Source organism: Sorex fumeus, unplaced genomic scaffold (assembly GCF_029834395.1).
Source record: "Sorex fumeus unplaced genomic scaffold, SorFum_2.1 ptg000002l, whole genome shotgun sequence".
In the NCBI taxonomy this organism is placed as follows: Eukaryota; Metazoa; Chordata; class Mammalia; order Eulipotyphla; family Soricidae; genus Sorex; species Sorex fumeus.
This window is the reverse complement of record NW_026606059.1, coordinates 60,263,699-60,287,882: the sequence shown is the minus strand read 5'-3', so window position 1 is coordinate 60,287,882 and position 24,184 is coordinate 60,263,699. Positions and strand designations below refer to the sequence as shown.

The window sequence follows — 24,184 nt, the reverse complement described above, 5'->3', positions numbered from 1 at the left end:
TTGCTATTCTTAGAATAGAAAACTAATAGCCGCCTAGAAATCAAGTTGAAAATATATGTGTACATGTTTGAAGTAGGTAGATGGAGAAGACAGAGACGGATTGATAAGATAGCATAGATGGATGAACACAGGGAGACACAAGGAGTCTAAGAGGTTTGGTGCAATGAGTGTAGACAGAGAAATAGATGAGATTGATGAGATGGGTGAGTGAAGAATAAAACAAGATAGGTGAATGGAGAAACAATATGTATATATAGAATGATAGTTTAATGGATAGATAAACTGAGAAAAAGGGAGGAAACAAACACTCCTTTTGCTGTTTATGTGAACTAATAATATGTAGGCACCAACTTCAGACAGACGAAAGAAGTGATGTGATTGGCCACACATGAAGTATCTACCTATGTATAAAGCGATCTTTGGAATGAAGAGCTAGCAGCAGAGTTAGCAATTTATAAAATTACTCAGTGGTAACTGAAATTCAAACTGTGTTGTTGAAATCATGATCACGATCATCCTGTTGTTCATTGATTGCCTCGAGCAGGCACCAGTAATGTCTCCTTCGTCCTAGCTCTGAGATTTTAAAGTGCCATATTCAAGGCTCTTTCAGGGTTAGGAGAATGAGAACCATTATTGTTACTGGTATTTGGCATATTGGTTACACCATGGGGAGTTTGCCTGACTTTGCCGTGTGGGCAGGTTACATTTGGTAGCCTACCAGGTTGTCCAAAGTAAGAATGAGATAATAAGATGTTGCGCAGCTGCTAATGCAGCCGCGTGCTTCTGGGAGCTCGGTTTTGTAGTCTCTGGGTCTTGGCCATTGATGGGATTACATGGAGCCAGGGGGTCAGTTGGTGGGTGTGACCCCTGCCTACTGGAAGATGGAGGATCTGGGTGGAGGATGCTCAGCCCCGATCCGAGCAGACTTGGAGACCTTAGCCCGGGGACCCGCATGCCTTTGTTCCTCTGCCGGTACCTTCATGCATGTGGAGAGTGCTCTCAGCATGGTTGTGGCTGGTTCTGGAGGTCTTCGGCTGCCGGAGCTCTGCTTGGGGTGGGGAGGGAAACTCAACCCACCCCACTCCAAGGGGCCCGGGTGAGGACAGCCAGGCACAGGGGCAGGAAACTCTGTGCTATTCTCTTCCGGGAGCTGGGTTTTATAGTCTCTGGGTCTTGGCCATTGGTGGGATTACACGGAGCCAGGTGGTCAGTTGGTGGGTGTGACCCCTGCCTACTGCAACATGGAGGATCTGGGTGGAGGATGCTCAGCCCCGATCTGATCCCTTGGAGGGATCCAGCACACATATGGTGCCCAAGCAGTGACAGTGGACACTTCTGAGCACAGAGTCAGGAATAGCCCAGATAACCCCTAGGTGTGAAACAGAAGTAACAAGCAGCCCAATTTCAATCTTTGCAGTCTCTATTAGTTGGGTGTCTATAGTATAACATAGGAAAGGACAGGAGGCGGGAGGAAGGCTTTTGTGCAGTGGAAAGGAGAAATCTGGCCAGAGAGGTTCAGTCGCTCAGAGGACTAAAGAAAATGCAGAAGAACTGAAAGGAAAGAATATCTTCTCAATTTCTTATTTTTCAAAGAGTATCATGAGAGGACTGAAAGCAGTTGAAGACTAGACACGACAGGAAAAACAGAGTTTAACAAGTGCTATTCTGGTATGTGGATTCCCTTTGGCAAGGACTGAAGGTAGGTGCCCTCCCCACACTCCTATGTTGAAGACATAGTGTAATGGGTATTTGGATGTGGGCCCTTCAGAGATAATTAGATCATGAAGGTGACACCCCTATATAGAATTAATGGTCTTGCCATAAGAAGCAGCGGGAGAAGGGGGTGAATGCCTGTTCTCTCTCTTTCTATCTCTTTTTCTCTCTCTCCCTCCCCCCTCCTTTCTCTATCATTCCATTTGAAGTCACAATGAAAAGGGAATTGTCTATAAACAAGGAAAGAGGCCTGAACCAAAACCTGACCTTGAATTTGAACCTGTGATCTCCAAAATTGAGACCAGTAGATTTGTTTATAAATCGAACAGTTGGCGGTTCTTGGTTATGGCAACCTAAACTCTCAAAGATAGCCCTTATTTTCCTCAGAGCAGAAAAGACTTGAGTTACTTTGAAATATCTCTAAATTCTGAAACTGTTTTTTGATCTGTGATATCGCTCTGGCACTGAGGTTTGGAGGAACTCACTAGTAAGAACACATGCTCCTTGGACCCCTTCCTTAGCTAACTAGATTGTTCTGGGCTTTGTTATTAGAAAAGGCACAAACAGTCCTGCTACTTATTATAGGAATTGTCTTAGAAGTGTTAAATGCTGCCTCTCCAAACTAGTTTCAGAGACTAAGGATTATTTAAAGCACATTGCCAGCACAGACCATGCACATAAAAAGTAATAATGACCAACTTTTTTTCTGAGAAGACCCTGAGAGACACAAAGATAAAAACTTTCCCATTTGAAACAATCTGGCACAGAGATAAGAACAACTGAACTTGCATCTCAGAGGTCCCAACTGAGTTTTATTTTGTTTTGTTTGATTTATTCTGTTTTCAATCTGAAAAGAAATAGTTTGCCATAGTGCCCCAAAATGGAGGGGGGGGGGTGCCTGTCATAGAGACAGGCCAGGGCAGGGGAAAGGAAAGTGAGGACATTAATACTGGGAAATGTGCACTGGTGGAGGGATGCGCATTGGAACACAGTATGACTGAAAGCCAATCATGAACAACTCTGTAACTCTGTATCTCAGAGTGATTCAATTAAAAAAAAAACAAAGAAATAGTTTCAGAATGAGATACTCAGTTGAAGTAGAGACAATGTTCCATGAACTGAGCAATAACTGAGTATTAACTGAGAATTAACCAGAAGTCCACAATTCTGACATTTCCTTGTTTATTATTGCCACTCACTACTGTTATTAATCCACAAAAATCAAATATTAATAGTTAGGAAAAGACAAAGGACATTAATTTAAGGTAAATTACAGTTGATTATATATAGGATCACACTTTATATCTTTACAAATACGACGTGAATTCATTGATAATTGTAATGATATCAGAAAGTCGCAGTATTAAAGAATTGCCATTCATTGTAACATTTTGCTAAAAACCATTCTTATATCTCCACACTAGGATTCAGTATTAAATATTTATTCAAACATAATTCCAGTTTGGATTTGTTCCCTTGGACTTAATATATGGTACACTTTTGAAATGTTTTGAATATAAAGGCAATAAAAGATGTTCTTAGTCCTGATAATTATCCAAGAAAATTCATTACTGCTCTTAGGGAAACAATGCATAATACAGTTAAAGTAAATAATCATAATGATTATCTAAAATAACATCAATAGGACAATAGTCTAAATACAGAATTTTTAAATGCACCTATATTAGGGTTCTAAAGGAAATTTCTTGATTATGTGACTACTGGTACTCTGAAAGAAAGAAACAGCTTAAATAACCAATTTATAAGTGATCAATAGAACCTTTGGAAAAATTTTCAGTATCATCAATAATAACACAATTCTATTTCTCAACTACCCAAATAGTCATGTTTTTAATCACAGAGACCAAAAAAGTCTAGAGAAAAGTATTTTTGAGACGTCAGACTGCACATTCCAGCTATCTAGAAGATGGTGATACGTGTGTATCGACCATCTTCTTGCTGAAGACCCAAGTTCTACCCTTTATCCTGCTGCATGCTGAGGGACTGACCTTAGCCAAGTACATCAGTGCAATACTCTTTCCTCTAGCCTCGGTCTTGGAAGACCCCAGCAGAGATCAGATCAGCAGGCAGGGGTATAAATTCCTCTCCAAAGACCACAGCTTTTTTCTCCCGAAAGGGAGCAACGTGAGACCAGTCATAACCATGTTACCGGACTCCATGCCAGGCTGTTTCACTCAGGGCACCCAAGAAGGGGGCGGGGGTGGTGAGAGCCCTCTCAGCCTCATGGGACCCAGCCCCGGCAGCCAAAAATCCCCACAACCCAACCTCCACCATGCTCAAGGCTGCTCCCCACATGCTCAGGCCAAGCCTCATGCACAAGTGAAGTCCGACAAAACCCAGGTAATACAGAACTTTATGACCTTGGACTCTGGGTTCATTGGGACCAGGAACAGAGATCCTCTGCCCGATTCCCTATGTCTCTGGTGTCCCAGGGGTCAGTCCCATAAGCCACCTCCTGCCAGCACCAGATAATCTCATCATCGACCACCATCCAGATGGAACAGCTTTTTCTCCCAGAAAAGAGTGACATGACATGTGCTATAGCCATGCCACCAGACTCCATGCCAGGATATTTCACTCAGGGTGCCCCAGAGGGGTCTGGTGAAAGCCCTCCCTGCCCCAAGGGACTCAGCCTCTGCAGCTGAAAACCTCGAAAACCTAACCGCCACCATGCTCAAGCCTGCTCCCCACATGCTCTGGCCAAGCCTCACGCAAGACTGAACGTATTCCTGGACCATGCGGCCGCAAATGTGGCTGCACCATAAGATACTCCTTACCCATTATCCAAGAGTACCACACCACCTTTGATGAGGTTCAAATGGTAGACAACCAATCATAGAAGGAAATATATGTATATATGCATATATACATATTTTCAAATATATATATATATATATATATAAGCTCACATCACTCAACTTTTAACAACATGTTAGTGATATCCTAAAGAATGTTTTAATGGCCCTTGACAAAATAGAGCAATCTTCACTCTGTGGATACCTTTTTGTAGCATTTTCAGTGTTTTTTCATAACAGACAATACAAGATATATTATTCTTGTCTTTGGGACAGGGATTGGGGCTTGGGAGAGAAACATCCCAAATATGGTGGTGGGAAAGTGTAATGGTGGTGGGACTGGTGTTTGAATAATAAATGTAATCAAATATTGTGAGCGATAGTACAGTGGGTAGGGTGTTTGCCATGCATGCGGCCGACCCGGATTCAATTCCTCCATCCCTCTCGGAGAGCCTGGCAAGTTACCGAGAGTATCCCACCTGCACAGCAGAGCTTGTCAAGCTCCTTGTGGTATTCAAAATGCCAAAACCAGTAACAACAAGTCTCACAATGGAGATGTTACTGGTGTCCACTTGAGCAACTTGATGAACAACGGGAGGACAGTGCTACAGTGCTACCTTATAAAAATATATATTTTTAAATAATAAAATAATAGTAATAATAAAAAACAAAGACCACAGCTTCCAGAGTGACCCTCTCTTGAAGCTACAGCTTCTGCTGGTTTCAGAAAACTGCTCCTTTTCCTTGTTCTTTCAAGTGATGTGTGGTAGCAACCTGCTGCTGTTGTGAGCTCTGGAGTGTTTCTACATCTCTTACTGGTTTCCCTAACCCCACCTTATAAAGTATTCCTGCATTAAATAATTTTTAATTATCCTTTGAAGTTGATCACCCATCTCTTGCTAAGAACCTGAAATATGAGGTACCTCTTCAAGTCCACTCAAGACTTTAACCAAATGTGGACATTTTTCTTCTGTTTGGGGTGGGAGGTGTTTTGAGGCCACACCTGGTGATGCTCAGGCACTGTTTCTGCATCTGTGCTCAGGGGTGACCCCTGGTGATACTTGAAGGACCATACATGGTCAGCAATCTGAGCCAGGGTTGGCTGCATGCAAGGTAAGCACTTTAACTCCTGTGCTATCTCTCTACCCCAAATGTGGACATTTTCATCACAATCAACTCCTCTTCTCCTTCTGAAGCAAAGGTCTGTTGGTTTTGCTTCTCCAGAATATATGCAGTCCTTTGCTCATCCAACAGTCAAATTTCCCATTGCAGAGCTTGGAAGGTGACTTCAATCCCAACCCAGGGCTCAACCTAGGATCTAAATCAGTACACTTTGATGGTCTGATCAAGACCGTGGGGAGAACTATGCTGTTAGCAGCATAGTTTTTTCTTTACAAAGCCTTTATTCATCGAAACTAGCAACTAAAAGGAAAACTCAACTGGGTATTTTTACACCTAGAACAAAAACCTGTCTATAAGCCAATAAGTGGACAGGGAGATGAAGAGACAGTTCCAATATTCAAATATGAATCCCTGGGTCTCACCATGCCCCAAGCTAATTCTTGGATCATGTAGTTAACAGAAGCAGTACAGTCCCCACTGCTGCTTAATTTCAGTTGAATTTTCTGTCATTTGCAAAGGAAAGGTTTCTTATTCTAGGTCTTTCCTTAATAAAACCACTTACTTAGGTCTATGACTCTGAAAATACTATCATTTAGCTCTGTTGTTGCTAATTTTACTTGGAATTAGGAAGATCAAGAGAATTTATCTGAGTTTACATCTATTATGAATTGGGTGCTAAGCCCACCTCCATTGACCATTTAGTTTTCTGAAATCTGTGAGAGATGGGAAAACCAAACATCTGTTTGGTGCTTAACATTGGGGTCAAGAACTGTGCATGAATGGGTACAAACTAAAAACACCGGATGTCGTGTTCAAGTCTTATCCTCAAGTGCCACTTGACTGGGCTGTCTCAGATGACAGGATTCATGGGCAGGAAAGCTGCTATTTACACTATCATTATTCCCATTTAATGCCCTTTAGAATATAAGTCTCTGGGAGATGAGAGTTCCTTGAGCCCAGTGTCACTGATCCCTCAAGGTCAGGTCCAAACACCAGTTATCAGGTGTAGGAACAACAGCAAAGGCCTAGTCCTTTGAAATCAAGAGATAGCACCCAAGAGAATCCTGCAGAGTGACTTTCACTATTTTCAATATATTATGGGAAAAGAAATCAGAGTTGGTGTTAGTGTGACCAAGATCTTTTCCACAGAACCATCCTCCTCAAGGAAAGGCAATCATTAACATCTTTACTTACCTTCCCCATTCCTGTCTAGCCTGGAGCCCTACACAAAGAACTGAGAGAAAACAACCCACTTGCTTAAGAATTGAGATATCAGCACAGACCTTCAGCTCAAGACATTTAATTTTTTTAAGACCTATTTGATTTTTTTACTAAATTTTTGGTCAAATATTACAATAGTGTATATATTCATGGTGTTAATGCACAAAGTTCAACACAGTGCCCATGACCCTGCATCCTCATCCCTATGTCATATCCAGTCTGATCTTTCTTTACCCTGTTATTAGTTGATTGACAGCTATGGTTTTGACGCATGCTATTACCTCACTCAATACCACCCATGTGCTATGGACTCTCCACCAATGTTCCTGTGTTACTTCCAGTCAACCTCATGATTCCCTCCATCCTCTCCCCCAACCTAGCATCTCAGGTCTGTAATCCTGTACCCCAGGTTTATTTTCCATCAATATCGTTCATACCATTGATGTGTTTCTCAGTCTAAAACAGATGAGTGAAATCATGCTGTAATCATCCTGAAATCATCTTTGTTTTCCTGTCTCTGGCTCTCTTCACATTTGCTGTCTGACTGCCATTATTTGTAAGTGCATTTGAGTTATTAACAAGCATGTTGATCAAGACATGCACTAACAACAGTGTCTTAGCCTCTGGTGGCAACTGCTCTATTAAGAGTTTGAGGTATTTTTCCAATTCTTCATATGAAGATGAGACTGAATTTCTACTGCTTGTTCATTTTATCCATTCAACAATAATTGTGAGCATTATCTTTGGTCTGTGAGGAAGTGGGAGAAGGAAAGTCCTAGATTAAGGGTGTTGATAAAGGGCTTTAAAAGCCTTGTATAGTACAAAGCAAACCTGTTGGAGATGGACATGAAATCCGAAAAGAAAGAAGAAACGAGTTAACTGGTATCAAATATTGTTGGGGACACCTAGGGAATATGCCTATTTATAGGTCATGAGAATCCACATTTGTTATGAATTAGATGCTATGTATGCCCGACTACAGCATCCCTTTAGTCTTTTGAAATCTGTAAGATATAGAAAAACCTGAAAAACCTACCTGGTACTGAACACTGGGGTTGAGGCCCAAGCAGGAATGGGGGATGACAGCAGAGCATGCTTCTTACCTTTTCTGCAAGCCAGCCAAGATGCCTGATCTCTCGACTCCCAGCAATGCCTGTCTTCCCCAGCTGCTCTCGGACCTCAGCTATCACTCGAGTGAGCAGCTCACTGACGTTGGAGTGGATGGCACTGAACCAGGCCTGGGCAGTGGCTGAGTCTTTGCTCCGTAGGATCAATGTGTGTTTAGCATCTGGAGAGTGGATTTCAAGCTGCCTAGAGAAGCAGAGAGAAGAGTTGGAAGGTTTCCCAGAAGCCCATGCTTCATCTACTCTTGATTCACAAAGAAGCACTGATTCTATCTTTCATAATTGATCAGTTTGGGGTATAAGCACCCAAAAGGAGAGAGAACAAAAGGGAGTTCCCTGCCACAGAATCAGGGTGGGATGCGGGGATGGAGGGTAGGAGGGATACTGGGATTAGTGGTGGAGAATGGGCGCTGGTGGAGGGATGGTTCCTCGATCATTATATAACTGAAACCCAAGCACAAAAATTTGTAAGTCTACAACTGTACCTCATGGTGTTTCACTAATAAAAAATTTAAAAAAAAACTTATATACAGTGATTAGAGAATATGTTTTGCATGCGTCTGACCCAGGTTTGATTCGTGGAATCATAGGGTCTAACAAGCATTGCTGGGTGTAGCTCTGGAGGCATCCAGCACTACGAGGGGAGCCCAGGCCTCCTCAGCACTGCAGGGCCTCAGCAGCACACCACAACCTTAGGCCTTTATGTGGAACCACTGACCAGTTGGCTGAGTATCCATGGTGGGGCCCCCAGACCTCTTGAGCATCACTTGGGAGCACCCCCTCCCTAAATAATCAGGTTTTTAATGTTCAAAATATGGACATTTTAATTGTACTTTTTTTTTTCCTTTTTGGGTCAGGTCACACCCAGCTCAGGGCTTCCTGCTGGGTTATGAACTCAGGAATTACTCCTGGCAGTGCTCGAGGGACTATATGGGATGATGGGAATTGAACCTGGGTCGGCTGTGTGCAAGGCAAACACCCTACCCGCTGTGCTATTGTTCTATTCCCTAATTTTAATTTATTTTTTTCTTATTCTTCATTTTATTTTGTGAAAGCACTGTGACTTACAAAATTACTTATAGTTGGGTACATCAGTGAGAACGGGACCTATCAAAAATAATGGGAACAATCTGTGTGGCAGGGATGTGGTGAGAAACTCTCATCCACTGCTGGTGGGAATGTTGTCTGGTTCAGTCCCTCTGGAAAACAGTATAGAGGGCTCCTAGTAAACTTAAAATTGAGCTGTAATATGACCCAGAAATCCCACTTTGGAACATTTACCCCCAGGACAGAAAACATTCATTCAAAAGGTCATACGCATACCATTATTTATTGTAGCATTCAGTACTATAGTTAAGATTTGGTATCAACCCAGATGTCTGAAAACAGATCAGTGGCTCATGAAGAAGTGGTATATATACACACAATAGAATACTATGCAGTAGTAAGGAATGATGAAAACATGCAGTTTGCTGCAACATGGAATGAGAAGATATCATATTAAATGAAGTAAGCCAGAGGAAGACAGAGAAACATAGGATGGTATCACTTATATGTGGTCTTTAGAGTAACTGGATGAGGAAATGCAATTGTTTAAAGGGGCAGATGCCTACATCACCCTTCAGTCCCAAGGTATAGGGGGAAGGAATGAAGGGTGGGGAATGGGGAGAGAAGACACAGGTGAGAAGCAGCAGGGAGCAAGGACCAATGTACATGGTATTGTTACGGAATGCTAGAGTTATATATCTAAGTCACAGAGTCAACAACACTGAAATCATGAAACCAAAACTTAAGCTTTAAAAGGTGTTTATCAAGATGGTAGTCTGGGATGGGGATGGGGGTGGAAGTGGGAGAGGAAACCTGGAAACATGGTGGAGGGAAGGTGAACCTGGTGGTGGGATCAGTGATGGAACATTGTATGTCTAGAACCAAATAACTGGTTTCACATAATTTACTTAAGGGTCACAGCATCCAATCTTTCCTTCAGGCACTCATTCATCCACAAATATTCATGCAGTGCCCGAGCTCTGCTCGAGATTCACACCTAGGCAAATACTAGATCTCTAAATAAGAGGATATCTGGTTTTCTTTCTATTTATCTGGCCGGCCTATGAGGAGCCTCCAATACAAAATTACAAACTCTGAACAGATACTAATTTGTCTTGTCATTCAACTCACAGAGGATCTGGCTAGTCTACCCACTGCCTTGCTACTGCTGGCAAAATGCAGATGGAGACATCCACTCACTTGCATCCTCTGACTGTTAGTGTAAAATAATGAATATTCTATAACTAAAGATGAACAGTTTAAATTTTTTTAAATTAAAGCACTGTGAGATATAGTTTCAAAATTATTCATGATTGCGTTTCAGTCATATAATGTTCCAACACCCTCAGATCAAGATCCTACAGACTTTTAAGAAAATTTACCAGTTCCTTGGCTACTTAGAAGAATAAAGTTGGGGTTATTTCCCAGAATTAGGATGTTTATTAGAAATGGTCCTTTTATCAGACTGAGAATCTATATGATATAGCAAACATGAAATCACAGAGTATCTGATCTGTATCAGCTATGGCATCTCTCCTCACCATGCAGGTCCCCACTTCCCTGGCTTCCAGACCCAGTCCTACCCCATTTCTGAGCTTATAGCATAGCCTCATTTAGTTCCACTAGCTTTGGAATCCACAGAGATTCTCCATATGCAATTAAATATATAATTAAAAGCAGTCCTTTCCCTTATTGACATTAATTTGATTGCCCATTACCCCTGGAAGTACCCAAAGAGGAAAGGGTATGATTTTACCTATGCCAAGAAACCCTGTACAATATTTAACACACAATATGATATGGGGATGGAGCGATAGCAGTAACACAGCGGTAGCGCATTTGCCTTACCCGTGGCCGGCCCGGCCGACCCAGATTTGATTCCTCTGCCCCTTTCAGAAAGCCCGGCAAGCTACCGAGAGTATCTCACCTGCATGGCAAAAGCCTGGCAAGCTACCCATGACTTATTCAATATGCCAAACACAGTAACAACAAGTATCACAATGGAGACATTACTGGGCCCACTCATGCAAATCGATGAACAGTGGGAAGACAGTGCTACAGTGTTATAGATGATCTCAAAATCAAGACGGCAACCTTAGTATAAAATAAGTGTACAGTTTTTGATAATTTCATCATTTGCATTTTCTGTAACCACCAGCAAAATGACTATTTGGTACTGTTCCATCACCACCAAGCTCTCTCTCCGGCTCCTAATATCCGTAAGTGTTGCCTTCCTGCCAACATCCCAAATTCCTGGCAACCATGAAACTGTTCTCCATGTCTATCATTTTTACACAGATAATTTCTATTGCAGGACAGAAAAAAAAAAACCAGCCATGATTTTTTTAAATTTATTATTCACGGGCTGGAGCAATAGCACAGAGAGTAGGGATTTGCCTTGCATGCGGCTGACCCGACTGACCCGGGTTTGATTACTCCGCCCCTCTCAGAGAGCCTGGCAAGCTACTAAGAGTATCTTGCCTGCATGGCAAAGTCTGGCAAGCTACCCGTGATGTATTTGATATGCCAAACACAGTAACAAGACTCACAATGGAGACATTACTGGGCCCACTCGAGCAAATCAATGAACAACAGGAGGACAGTGCTGTATTTATTCACAGATCTGTGCAAATAAATAGCAATTACTCATTCATGCTTGCATTGAAAGAATACAGATGGCAAAGTTCATATTTGAAGAAAATAATCAATATTAACTTCTGTTTATCCCTAAATAAGGTAGCATTCATTGAGACTTTACAATGTGCTAGGAAAATTTTTGTTTGTTTGTTTTTCATTTGTGGGCCACACAAGAGGGTGCTCAGGGGTTACTCCCGGCTTTACATTCAGGAATTACCCTTACTGGTGCTTGGGGGACCATATGGGATGTCGGGTATCAAATTCAGGTGACCACATGCAAGATAAGCACCCTATCCCCTGTACTATTGCTCTAGTCCCATGCCAAGAAAAGTTTTCATTCATTTTATATACTTTAATGTAATTTTCCCAATATTCCTATGAATAATATTATTAATTTTATGTCACAGAAAAACAATAACCACCACAACAACCCTGAAGTCTTACTAGAGAAAAAGAAGTTATTCATTTGAAGTTTTACAGCTGGTAAAACTAGAATTCAAATCTTCACAGGCCCAACAGCCATACGTTTAACAACTGCATTACAAGTCTCTCCCTTATATGGAAGCATTTAATGGGGGCGAGGGGGACCTTTGCCTTTTGCAGTGAAGCAATCCCATCCTCATCATTAAGCAATGTGTCCATGGGCCAGGGAGTTGCTGAGTGTGTGCTCTGCATCCTACAGTCAGGCGTTTGCTCCCTGCCATGGTTCTGGAGCACTGCTGAGCACTGCCAGAGGAATCCCAGGCCTAGAATTGAGCTGTAACAGGCTGAGTCAAATATCACAAGTAGAGGATCCCAGTCCCCTGAGGAGATGTCCCTCTCTTCTCTGAGGAGTGGTCCTCGGCCCCTTGAACACTGCTTGGGAAGCCCCCAGAAGAAAACAAACAAAAATCACGTGTCCAACAGTGTCCTACTAAACAACTTTGCAGATCATCTAAAAATCCTAAATCCCTAGGCTTCCACTCTGGTCTCATTTACATTAGAAATCAAAATTTCAGAGTGAGTGAACCATTTTACCAGTAAACTTTAATTGTGAGAAAGGAATGATTTAGAAAATGGAGCATCTGTAGGGACATTTTAGTAGTAATTAGAAATCTGGGAGGAGAAGAAATTTGCAAAACAAGGCTTCTCTCTAAGACTCCAGAAGTTTTATATGATGAAACAGGGATTTCAGGTGACAACTGTCTTTACCCAGGGAAAAAAGTCTCATGCCTGCCTGCGAAGCATGTTTTGAAGAGATGGACAGTAAATCTGAGATGAGTTTTCCTTCCCTCTCCAGTTCTTACTCTCCAGGAGAGTTGTACAGATGCATGCAAACTAGAATTCTCCAAAAAAAAAAAAATTAATGAAAATTTAACTTGCTTTTCAAATCTATCAATGCCTATTATTGTAGGAATTTAAAATATGCTAATATTTCATTCACAATATCTCCTTTAAAGCATCTGCATTTGTTTCTAAAACAATGACAGATTGGGGGCCAGGGAGAGAGCTCAAATGGGTGAACCACATGCTTTGTACATGGGAAGATCAGGTTTGATCCCTGGCACCACAAGTTCTATTGGGAAGCAATCCCATACCCTAACAGCATTGGCTGTGACACAAAAAACAACAAAGGAAAGAGTTTTGTTTTGAGACTTGTGTATGGCCAGTCAGTTCTTGTTCACTTTAGATAACAAAACTCCTGAACATCATGGAACATTTTAAATTTATTTATTGCACAAATAATTGAATTTTAATTTTAATAGAATCGGGGGTGGCACAAAAGCCAACAACAACAAAAAAGAGTTTTGTTTTGAAACTTGGGTACTGCTAGGTAATTCTTCACTTTAGATAATAAAGCTAAAATGATTTATTATTTAAAATTAAAAATTATTTTTAAAGAACAATGTTTTTTGACAGGGGACCAGAGCATAGTACAGCAGGCAGGGCCAGGATGCTTACCTTGCATGCAGCCAACCTGAATTCCATCCCTGACATCCCATATGGTCCCTTGGGCACCACCAGTGGTAATTCCTGAGTGCAGATCTAGGAGTCAGCCCTGAGCATCCTTGGTGTGGCCCCTAAATCAAAGACTGCTCAGGAGGCAGTGATGCCCCAGGTGTCATACTTTTGCTTTGCCCAGGGTCCAGCATGCTTTTCTACAGAACTCCAACTTGGTAAAAGTTACATGTTTGTAATGTAGTTGCGGTTTCTCCCAGCTTTTGATAGCATTCATTGTTATCATTAATTTTTTAGTATACTCTGAAAGTCATACACAGAAAAGGGCATCAACAGGAAACAAGTCAAATGTTACTTGGCAAAGGGAACATGCATTTGTGTAGAGTGCAGGCAGATTACGATCTCAAATACTGCACGCCACTCAGAAGGCCCCTTCAGCTCCCGTTCTGGGTTCTAACTTCCCCACTAACCACTAGCAGGATTCCTGTCGCTATGGATTACTTCTGTCTCAAGCAGAAGGAATCTGTTTGTTTGTTTATTGTAATGACTTAAAGGACAGGGGGATTCTGAACTTCTGAGCTAACGTTGAAATATCAGGTGCCGTGCCTTTCAGAGGTGGTCTCAAAGTGTGGCCACACACCTGCAAAAACTTCATTCCCTAAGAACTTAACTGCACTGTAGCACTGTAGCCCTGTCCTCCCATTGTTCATCGATTAGTGTGAGCGGGCCCACTAATGTCTCCATTGTGAGACTTGTTGTTACTGTGCTTGGCATATTGAATACGTCCCAGGTAGCATGCCAGGCTTTGCCCTGCAGGTGAGATACTCTTGGCAGCTTGCTGGGCTCTCAGAGAGGAGTGGAGGAATCGAACCCGGTTCAGCCTTGTGCAAGGCAAATGCCCTACCACTGTGCTACCAAACTTAACTAGAAATGCAAATTTGCCTCCAACCCACGCTGCATGGAAGAAGGAATTCTGGGGGTGGGATCCAGTTATCACCCTGCAGAAAAATCAGTGTTATTCAAATTGGAGGAGGGCTGCCTTTTAGGTTCACAGAAAAGGACTTGGTCATTAGCCAAGCTCCTTAGCAGCTGAGGTGGAGGTATTGGTAGGCACAGTACCCTCCTATGGTCAGGCTCAAAGAAAGAACATGGGGGGGCACAGAACAGAGAGGCCAGTGATTTTTTATGGTTCATTAAAAAAATGCAGTTCTTCAGAAACCCTTAAATAGTTGTATTATTTTCTAAGCATTTAATTAAATACAGATGCCTGGACCCCAGCCCAGACCCACTGAGTAAGAATTTCCACAGGGGTGAATATACACTTGAATGGTTCTACAAATTATATAGATTCAGGATCATGGCAGGGCACTCTAAGCCAAAGCTCAAATCTCCTCAAGAGTGGTGTCTATTAGTGACTGTCCCCGGAAGGGAAACACAGCAGCACACTCTTGGGGAAGGTGTCAGCCCTGTACTGAGGAGTAACAAATTGTCCCAGAGTTAAGGGTCTTAAAATGAAACATTTGTTAACTCATAGTTAACAAATCTGGGGATCTGGGGATGATGAGCTTGGGAATGGCTTTGGTGGCTCAGAAGATCTGGAGAGATTATGATAGCAACACTGTAGACTTTAAGACTGGACATAAGGAGGCCACCACAGTACCTCTTCTTGGATGGTGGTCACACACGACTATTGGCAGGAGATCTTGGTTCCTTCCCATATGGACCACTCCAGAGGCGGCTGGAATGTCCTTCTGAGATGTGTGCTGGTTTCCCCATAGAGGAAAGAGGAACTGCTATTTCTTTTATGACCTGGGATTCAAAGTCATACAGCACCACTATCTTGAATTCATTCTTTTTTGGTACATACAAGCCACTAAGTCCAAAGTCTGCTCATGAGAAGACTTCAGTTTCATCTCTTAAAAAATGTGCTGACTTAAAAAAAATGTGCTGACTTGGGGCCAGAGCAATAGTATAGCAGGTAAGGCACTTGTTTGACGTGGTGGATGTGGTTTGATCTCCGGCACCATAGAGAGTCCCTTGAACATGACCAGGAGTGATGCTTGAACACAGAGTCAAGACTCAGCCCTGAGCACCACTGACTATGCCCAAAACCAAAACGAAAAAGAAGAAAAAAGAAGACAGAAGGACGAAGAGAAAGGAGGAAGAGGAGGAGGTGGTGGTGTTGACTTACTACCAAAAAATGCTAGAAGAAACAATGTTCTGGAATGAGTCTTTTAAATTGTAGTGGAGGACTAGGGAGTGTGAAGCACGTGGCTTTACTAAGCTTATACATCTGCTTAAGGAGATTGCTTTTTTCCACTAAAGTATAGTTTGAGGTTATGAAATCAGAAAGACTGTGGACTTTTTTATAAGGGTTCATAAAGTGTGAAAGAAGAAAAGAAATTCTCATAGAAATCATGTGGGAGCAACAAGAAACCACCAAATCTGATGGTGGATTAAATACTGTTGGGTAGCCTGGCCCCCCAAATCAATTATTTGTGCAATAAATAAGTACAAAAAGTTCCCAGGATTTTCATGTGTTCTACTATCTAAAGTGAACAAGAAATACTGAGCAGTACTCAACTCTCAAAAACTTCTGGACAATTGAAGATTATTAGCAAGATCAGGAAAAGAATGAGAGTGAGAGTGAGAATGAGCGAGAGAGAGAGAGGGAGAGAGAGAGAAAGAGAGAGAGAGAGTATACTATAGTACAGTATAGTAGTTAAGACACTCCTTCTTCACATACCCAGTTCCAGAATTGATCACTGGCACTGAGTACCATAGGAGAGGTCTCTGAGCACCTGAGGTGAGCACAGAGCTAGGAGTTAGCCCTGAACACCATCAACTATGGTTCCAAATCCACAAATAAATAAATGAAAGAAAACGATTAAAAAAATGTTACTGGTAAGAATGTCTTTATATCAGGTTGAATGTCTTTATATCTTTATTTATATCTATATTTATATTTATATTTGTATCTAAATATTTCTGTATCTATATTTATATATACTCATCACCTAGCACAAATCTCAAATATTCATACCTTGACCAAATTTATCATATTATTTTACCAAATGGTGTTCTGGTGAATACACACTGTAGACTAGAGCATTAAGAGACAAAGAAAATACCATTGCTAGCTTGATTGTATACTGGTTCTTCTCACCAGTTTAAAGCACTGACTTGCCAGAGGGAGAGATCAGGCACAAGACCTTTGGCCCCACAGTGACTCTGACGCACACTGGCTGTGAGGCAGCAGGCAAGTTGCTTGGCTTCGCTAAACCCCGATGTTCTTATCTGCAAAATGGTTTAACATACTTGCCTCTTAGGATGATTCGGAAGATGAAAGAATACAGCTGCTGAGACCTCACAGCACCATGCTGCTCTTGACTAATTTCACGTTGCACTCCAGTTGAAAATGAATAATCTTCCCAAACCAAATGGTAAGAGAGTGAGTGGTCCCATGAGGCAGGAGCCTGCCAGGTGGGCTCTGTTTCAACATTTTTTCAGGGGACTTAAGGAAAATGCAAGCTTCAGGAAAATCTAAAGTCATGCACTCAGAGAAATGGAGTGCCTGGTTTGCATGCAGGAGTTCCAAATTTCATCCATGATGCCCAAGCACCACAATGACACCCCAGAGCACCTCCAGTATGCTCCCCAAAAGAAGAAAAAAGACATACTGGGTTGTATCTAACATCTTGGAATAAAACAAAATATTTTCTACAAATATTTTCTACAAGGGGCTGGAGTGATAGCACAGTGGTAGGGCATTTGTCTTGCACACAGCCAGCCCAGCTGAGCTTGGTTTGACTTCTCCGCCCATCTCGGAGAGCCCGGCAAGCTACCGAGAGTATCTCGCCCACACAGCAAAGCCTGGCAAGCTCCCCCGTGACATATTCAATATGCCAAACACAGTTACAAGTCTCAAAATGGAGATTTTACTGAGCCTGCTTGAGCAAATGGATGAACAACGGGAGGGCAGTGTTTGTTCTACAAGAAATGCATGATATTTTTGTGAGACCTGATAATGCAGCACCCCGTTTTCCCATTCTCATCTTTGTTCCACCTAAAAGGACTCTTTGTATGCAGTAAATCTTCTCGGATCTTCGCATGGCTGAATAATTCAGGGTACATTGGAGGGGGACCGGTTAGCCCAGTGCCCACCCAAAATAGCCTCTGGAACTGCTTGCTCCCATAGACCAAAATCATAGCCGTGTCCCTGGCCTGACTCCACTATCTTGAAACAGGCCTCACTGAGAATTAATCTACTGAAAATTTGGGTTATGTGAGTTTTGTGACTGAAATCTCCAGACTTTTTTGAAGTTGGTCTGGGCTACTTCCCACCACCTTCCTGTACTTCTGGAAGCCTTGGCAGTCACATCCACACCCCAAAGCTGTCACCCAGTCAAAAAGCTACTCCACTATCTCGATAAAAATACTGAACAAACATAACCACTTAGTACCTGCATGTCTAACCATAATGTACAAAAAGAGAGAGAGGGAAAGAGAGCATGAGAGAGAGAGAGAATAAGAAGAGAAATGCCTGCCACAGAGGCAGGCTGAGGGTGGGGGATTGGAGGGTGGTGGGAGGGAAACCGGGGACATTGGTGGTAAGAGGTGTTTGGTGGAGGGATGTGTATTGGAACATTGTATGACTGAAATGCAATCCTGAACAGCTTTGTAGTGGTGTGTTTCATGGTGAGTCAGTAAAACTTTTTTTAATTTAAAAAATATAAATGCTCTTTGAGATTCACATTCAGGAACTCAAGTCATAACTAGATGTCACAGCCATAACTAGAGCTACAACCCTCTGTTGATAGTCTTTTCTTTTTATACCTACTGAAATAACCAATGATTGGGGTATAGGGCTTTACAGAGAGATAGGAAATCTTGTTTCTAAAGCAGTTCATCTTTCTGAAATATTTTGCTGACAGCATTACACCAAGGAATTCATTTTTAGGGTGAAAGATCTCATGGAATCCATTCTTTTGAATGTGCATTTTCAATCCCAATAATAACTTCATCAATCTATAATATATGGAAGGAAATGAAGTGAGAAGATGAGAGGGAGGACAAAAGAAGGGGAGAAAAGGAAAATAAAATCTTGAGGGCAGAAACATGCAGCTGAATGAATAAAATCATTAAGGCTAGGGAACCAAAGTTGTAATCGACGTATTAAGTGTGAAGTGAAATATAAACATATATTACAATGGAAATGAAAAATACAGGACAGGGGGCTGGAGAGATAGCACAGTGGGTAGGGTGTTTGCTTTGCACACAGCCAACCCAGATTCGATTCCCAGTATCCCATATGGTCCCCTGAGCACTGTCAGGAGTAATTCCTGAGTGCAAGAGCCAGGAGTAAGCCTTATTCATCTCCAAGTGTGACCCAAAAAGCGAAGAAAAAAAACACCACAGGATAGAACAGTGAGAGTGGTGACAAACCATGGAAATAAAATAATAAGAAAAATGGTATGTTTCAGTGCTTGGACATGTAGAGGCTGCGCCTGGTTCGGTAAACAAGTGGGTTAAACTGAGAAGGAATTTGAGTGACAGGAGGCCAAGATTATAAATGGGACTGTCCACCATATAACTTTGTAGCTCCTCCATTTTATCCCATGTGTACTAACTGTGAATCTGAGGCATTTGCATCAAAGAAAAAAATAGCAGAAAAAGTCTGTTGGTTAAAACAACCTTGGTTTAAGTCCCAATTCTTCATTTATTAGCCATTCTCTCTTACAAACAGAAATGGTTCCCTCTTCCCAGTAGACATTCTTCTTTTTTTTTTTTTTTGTAAGAGGCTTTACCTCCTTTCCCAGTCTATGTGGCACGAAAACTTGGATATTTGATGCTTTGAGTGTTGTATGTATAATCCAGGCCCAGGATTTTTGACGGGGTCATTTTTTTTTTTTGTAAATTGAATCAACGTGAGATAGTTACAAAACTTTCATGTTTGAGTTTCAAGTCATACAATGATTGAACACCCATCCCTCCACCAGTGCATATTCTTCACCACCAATGTCCCCAGTATTAATCCTCCCCTTTCCAACTCTCACCCTGCCTCTATGGTAGATAACTTCCCGAAGGGGTCATTGTTATGGTGACTTTTCCCCTCATCATATATGCTTGAGGAACAGAGCTAATCCTGCTCTTGCTGATGGCTATCTTGCTACCAGAAAGAGTGTCTACCCACACAAGAAATCAACACAGAGAAAACAGAGTTCAGAGAGATGAGAGCGGAACCCAGTGGCATCAGATGCACAGAATAAATAGTACGGGATTTTTTTCTTCTGTCTTCCTCTTTTTTTGCTTAATAGACAACAATAGGTTGTTGTCAAGTACAATTTCAAATTCTGACTCACATCCTGATCACAAATAGGTAACTTAATTTCTGAGTCTTGAGTCTCTTCGTGTCGTTACAAGACAGAAGCCAAGATGATGAAAGTGATAGTGATTATAATGATCATAGCAGTTAATAGAACAAAACATAATATTAAATGTCATAGGGTTATTAGGAAAACAAAAGGAATAATCATTGCTCAAGTGTTTTGTGACTAGTAAGTCCTCATGTTAGTTGTCACTGATGCTGTTAGCAGTTTAAGATTCTTCTATTGGCTCAGTAACTGTAAAAGGGAAGTATATTAACAGATACCATGCTTTTGCATTATCTGTACAGATGGACACGTACAAGTATGTTAGGTCAGTCTAAACTATTAGGATAGAGACAGGCATGCATGTTTAAACAGAAAACTCCAGTTAGTGTACTGGGCGACAGAAGAAAGGTAGATAGACACCATGATTCCTGTACACATGCACACACAGATATGCTCCAAGTATTTGCAAGAGTTTCAGGACTCTGATGAGGGTTTCTACCTGGGTCAGATGCTATGGCAGTAAGTAGCGTATATGGCATCTGTTTGCAAGCAGCCACTCGTGTCTACTCAGCACGTGGCTGCTTTTGAAACAGAATCTTTGCAGATGTAATACTTCAAGGTGGCACTAAATCCCTATCTCATGAATTCACTCGCTGGATGAGGGGGGTCCTAAGCCCAATGAGAGTGTCCTTCGAGGAGGCAGTGAAGACACGCACAGGAAAGAGCAGGCAAATGCGGAGACCGAGCGGGGGAATGCATGCAGGGGTCAGGGGGTCAGGAAGAATGTCCAGGAGCTGTCAGCATTCACTGGGAGCTAGAACAGAGGCAAAGAGGGCTGTTCCCTCGAAGGCTCCAAGAGGAACCAACTCTGTCTATCCCCTGCCCCCATTCTGGTCTCCAACATTGGTAGAAAATAAATCTTGATGATGCTAAGCCTCCCCGTTGGTAGGCACTTAACAATGGGAGTCCTAGAAAACTACCACACCATGGAATGCTCTTCCTGTGCAGAGCCCACAGGCAGGGCAGTCATAAAAAAATCAAAGGCTGCCTCAAGTAGCTTGTAAGTTGCACTAAGGACCAGAACAAACATGCTTTTATTCCAGCAAGCTGGAGAGTTTCAGTCTCTGATGGGGAAAAAAAAATAATTCATCTATCTCTCTATCTCACTCCCACTGATACTTGATTTTCCAACCCAGAAAGAGAGAGAGAGAGAGAGAGAGAGAGAGAAGAAAGCAGAACCCTCCAAAAGAGAGAAAGAGAGACACAGAGAGAGGGAGAGAGAGAGAGAGAGAGAGAGCGCTCAGTGACACCTGACAGGAGAGTGGTCTGAGCCTGAGGCAGGTCAATGGCCACTTCACTTCTCAATCTAAAAAAAAATCGAGGCAAACTTGTTTACGGGCTGATGAGTCCTACATTTCTGGACCTGGGACAGAGGAGGGAGGGAGCAAGGAAAAGAGCAATAAGCGAGAAGGGCTGATTGGAGCTATTTTCAGCAGGCCAGTCGTTTATAACTCCTATTTTGTTCCCCAGTTGAACTGACCACTGCTTGATGAATTGTGTTTATCTGTAGTTCAGCGATAAAGTTCTCTTTTAATTCCCTGCTGAATAGAAATATTTAGGGCAATGCCACAGCTGTGTTTATTCTCACACTCCACCACAGTTATGTAAATACTGCCTATGGAACTATTTCTGATAAAGGCCCGTACCCACCCTGAGGAATTAAACACTCACTCGAGATGTCTGCCAAGATGAGCAGCTTCGATCCAGCTTGGCACAGCATATGAATGATATCACAGCTTCTCAGAGATCATTTGGCAAACCTCACAGTAAAAGAGCAATTCGCTTTCCCTCTCGCTCTCTCAAAGCACACACGGAGCCACATAATATTTCCCAGCATCCTTTACTTCCTCGTTTAGAAACACGAGTCGAACCCACGGAACTCGAAGCCTCCTGACACAGTAAATAAATGGAGACAAATGTGCAAGCAGGCAATGCTGGCGCCAAGAGATCTTTCTTCTCCCATGCAGAGAACAGAAATGAGGGGACTCAGAAGATAAGGCAGTGGCTCTCCAGGACCCACAGGGAGACACGGGCAACTCAAACCACATGCTCATTTGAGTCTCTTACAATTCACAAATTTGTCATCCCCACAATGAGGCCCTTCCCGCCCCAAGGGACCCAGCCCTGGAAGCCCCCCCCCCCCCACTACCCAACTGCCACCACGCTCAAGGCTGCTTTCCACATGCTTGGGCCGAGCCTCACATATGAGTGAACATATTCCTGGACACATCATAAGATACTCCCTACCCCCACTTTCCATAATTACCACACCATATTTGATGGGTTCAGACAGTAGGCAACAAATCATGTATATATATATATATATATATATATATATATATATATATATAAAATCTGGAGCAATAGCACAGCGGGTAGGGTGTTTGCTTGCATGCCCACTCGGCAAAGCCTGGCAAGCTCCCCGTGATGTATTTGATCACAATCACGACCATCCTGCTGTTGGTCGATTGCCTCGAGCAGGCCCCAGTAACGTCTCCTTCGTCCTAGCCCTGAGATTTTTTTAAAAAGTGCCATATTAAAGGCTCTTCCAGGGTTTGGAGAATGAGACCCATCATTGTTACTGGTATTTGGCATACTGGGTACGCCACGGGGAGTTTGCCGGACTCTGCCGTGTGGGCAGGTTACATTCGGAAGCCTGCCATTTTGTCCAAAGTAAGAATGAGATAATAAAATGTCGGAGATAATAAGCTTCTGGGAGCTGGGTTTTATAGTCTCTGGTTCTTGGCCACTGATTGGATTACACGGCGCCAGGGGGCCAGTTGGTGGGTGTGATCCCTGCCTACTAGAAGATGGAGGATCTGGGTGGAGGATGCTCAGCCCTGATCCAAGCAGGCTTGGAGATCTCAGCCCCGGGACCCGCATGTCTTTGTTCCTCTGCCGGTACCTTCATGCGTTTGGAGAGTGGTCTCAGCATGGTGGTGGCTGCTTCTGGAGGTCTTCAGCTGCCGGAGCTCTGATCGGGGCGGGGAGGGAAACTCAACTCACTCCCCTCAAGGGGCCCCGGCAAGGACAGCCAGGAGTGGGGGCAGGAGACTCTGCACTGTTCTCTTCCAGGAGCTGGGTTTTATAGTCTCTGGGTCTTGATGTATTCGATATGCAAAACACAGTAACAAGTCTCACAATTTGTTGTGAGATGTTACTGGTGCCTGCTCGAACAAACTGATGAACAACGGGAGGAAAGTGCTATATGGCTGGAGCGATAGCACAGCGGTAGGGCATTTGCCTTGCACGCAGCCAACATGGTCGACCCGAGTTCGATTCCTCCGCCCCTCTCGGAGAGCCCGGCAAGCTACCGAGAGTATCTCGCCAGCATGGCAGAGCCTGGCAAGCTACCCGTGACGTATTCTATATGCCAAACACAATAACAACAAAGTCTCCAATGGAGACGTTACTGGGCCCGCTCGAGCAAATATATATATATATATATATATATATATATATATATATATATATATCTTGGAGAGCCTGGCAAGCTACGGAGAGTATTCCGCCTGCATGGCAGAGCCTGGTAAGCTACCTGTGATGTATTCAATGTGCCAAAAACAGTAAAAATAACAGGCCTCATTCCCCTGACCCTGAAAGAGCCTCCAATATGGCAGCGTTGGGAAAGACGAGGAGAGGCTGCTAAAATCTCAGGATTGGGATGAATGGATACGTTATTGGTGCCAGCTTGAGTAAATCGATGAACAATGGGATGACAGTGACAGTGACAGTTGATATAAACAAACATCCATCATATGCTCTTCATTATCAGCAACAAAAAACAAATTATCTAATGATGCCTTTTCGGCAGGTATGATAGTTGGGGGGAAATTCCAAATAATAATTGTGAGTCTTCTGTGGAACAATTGAATGTAATCAAAGTAAAAAGAGTGAAGTGAAAATCATCTGCCACACAAGCAGGGGGAGGGGTAGGCTGGGGGGTATACTGAGGTTCTTGGTGGCAGAACATGTCCACTGGTGAAGGGATAGGTGTTTGATCATTTTATGACCGAGACTTAAACCTGAAAGCCTTGTAAGTAACTGTTCTCACAGTAATTAGATAATTAAAAAAAAAGAAAGAAAACAAACAAACCTCCCCACAGTTGCATAAAAGACACACTGTGAGCAG

At 42.6% G+C, this 24,184-nt stretch overlaps 1 protein-coding gene across 1 annotated transcript in view; it reads right to left on the bottom strand.

The window, feature by feature from the left end:
* Positions 1-24,184, bottom strand: part of SNTB1 (syntrophin beta 1) — a 277,030-nt gene that overhangs the window by 84,652 nt on the left and 168,194 nt on the right. Inside the window, exon 4 of the mRNA XM_056111087.1 lies at positions 7,976-8,183. Coding sequence (XP_055967062.1) covers positions 7,976-8,183 — 208 coding nt within the window. The remainder of the gene's footprint in view (positions 1-7,975; positions 8,184-24,184) is intronic.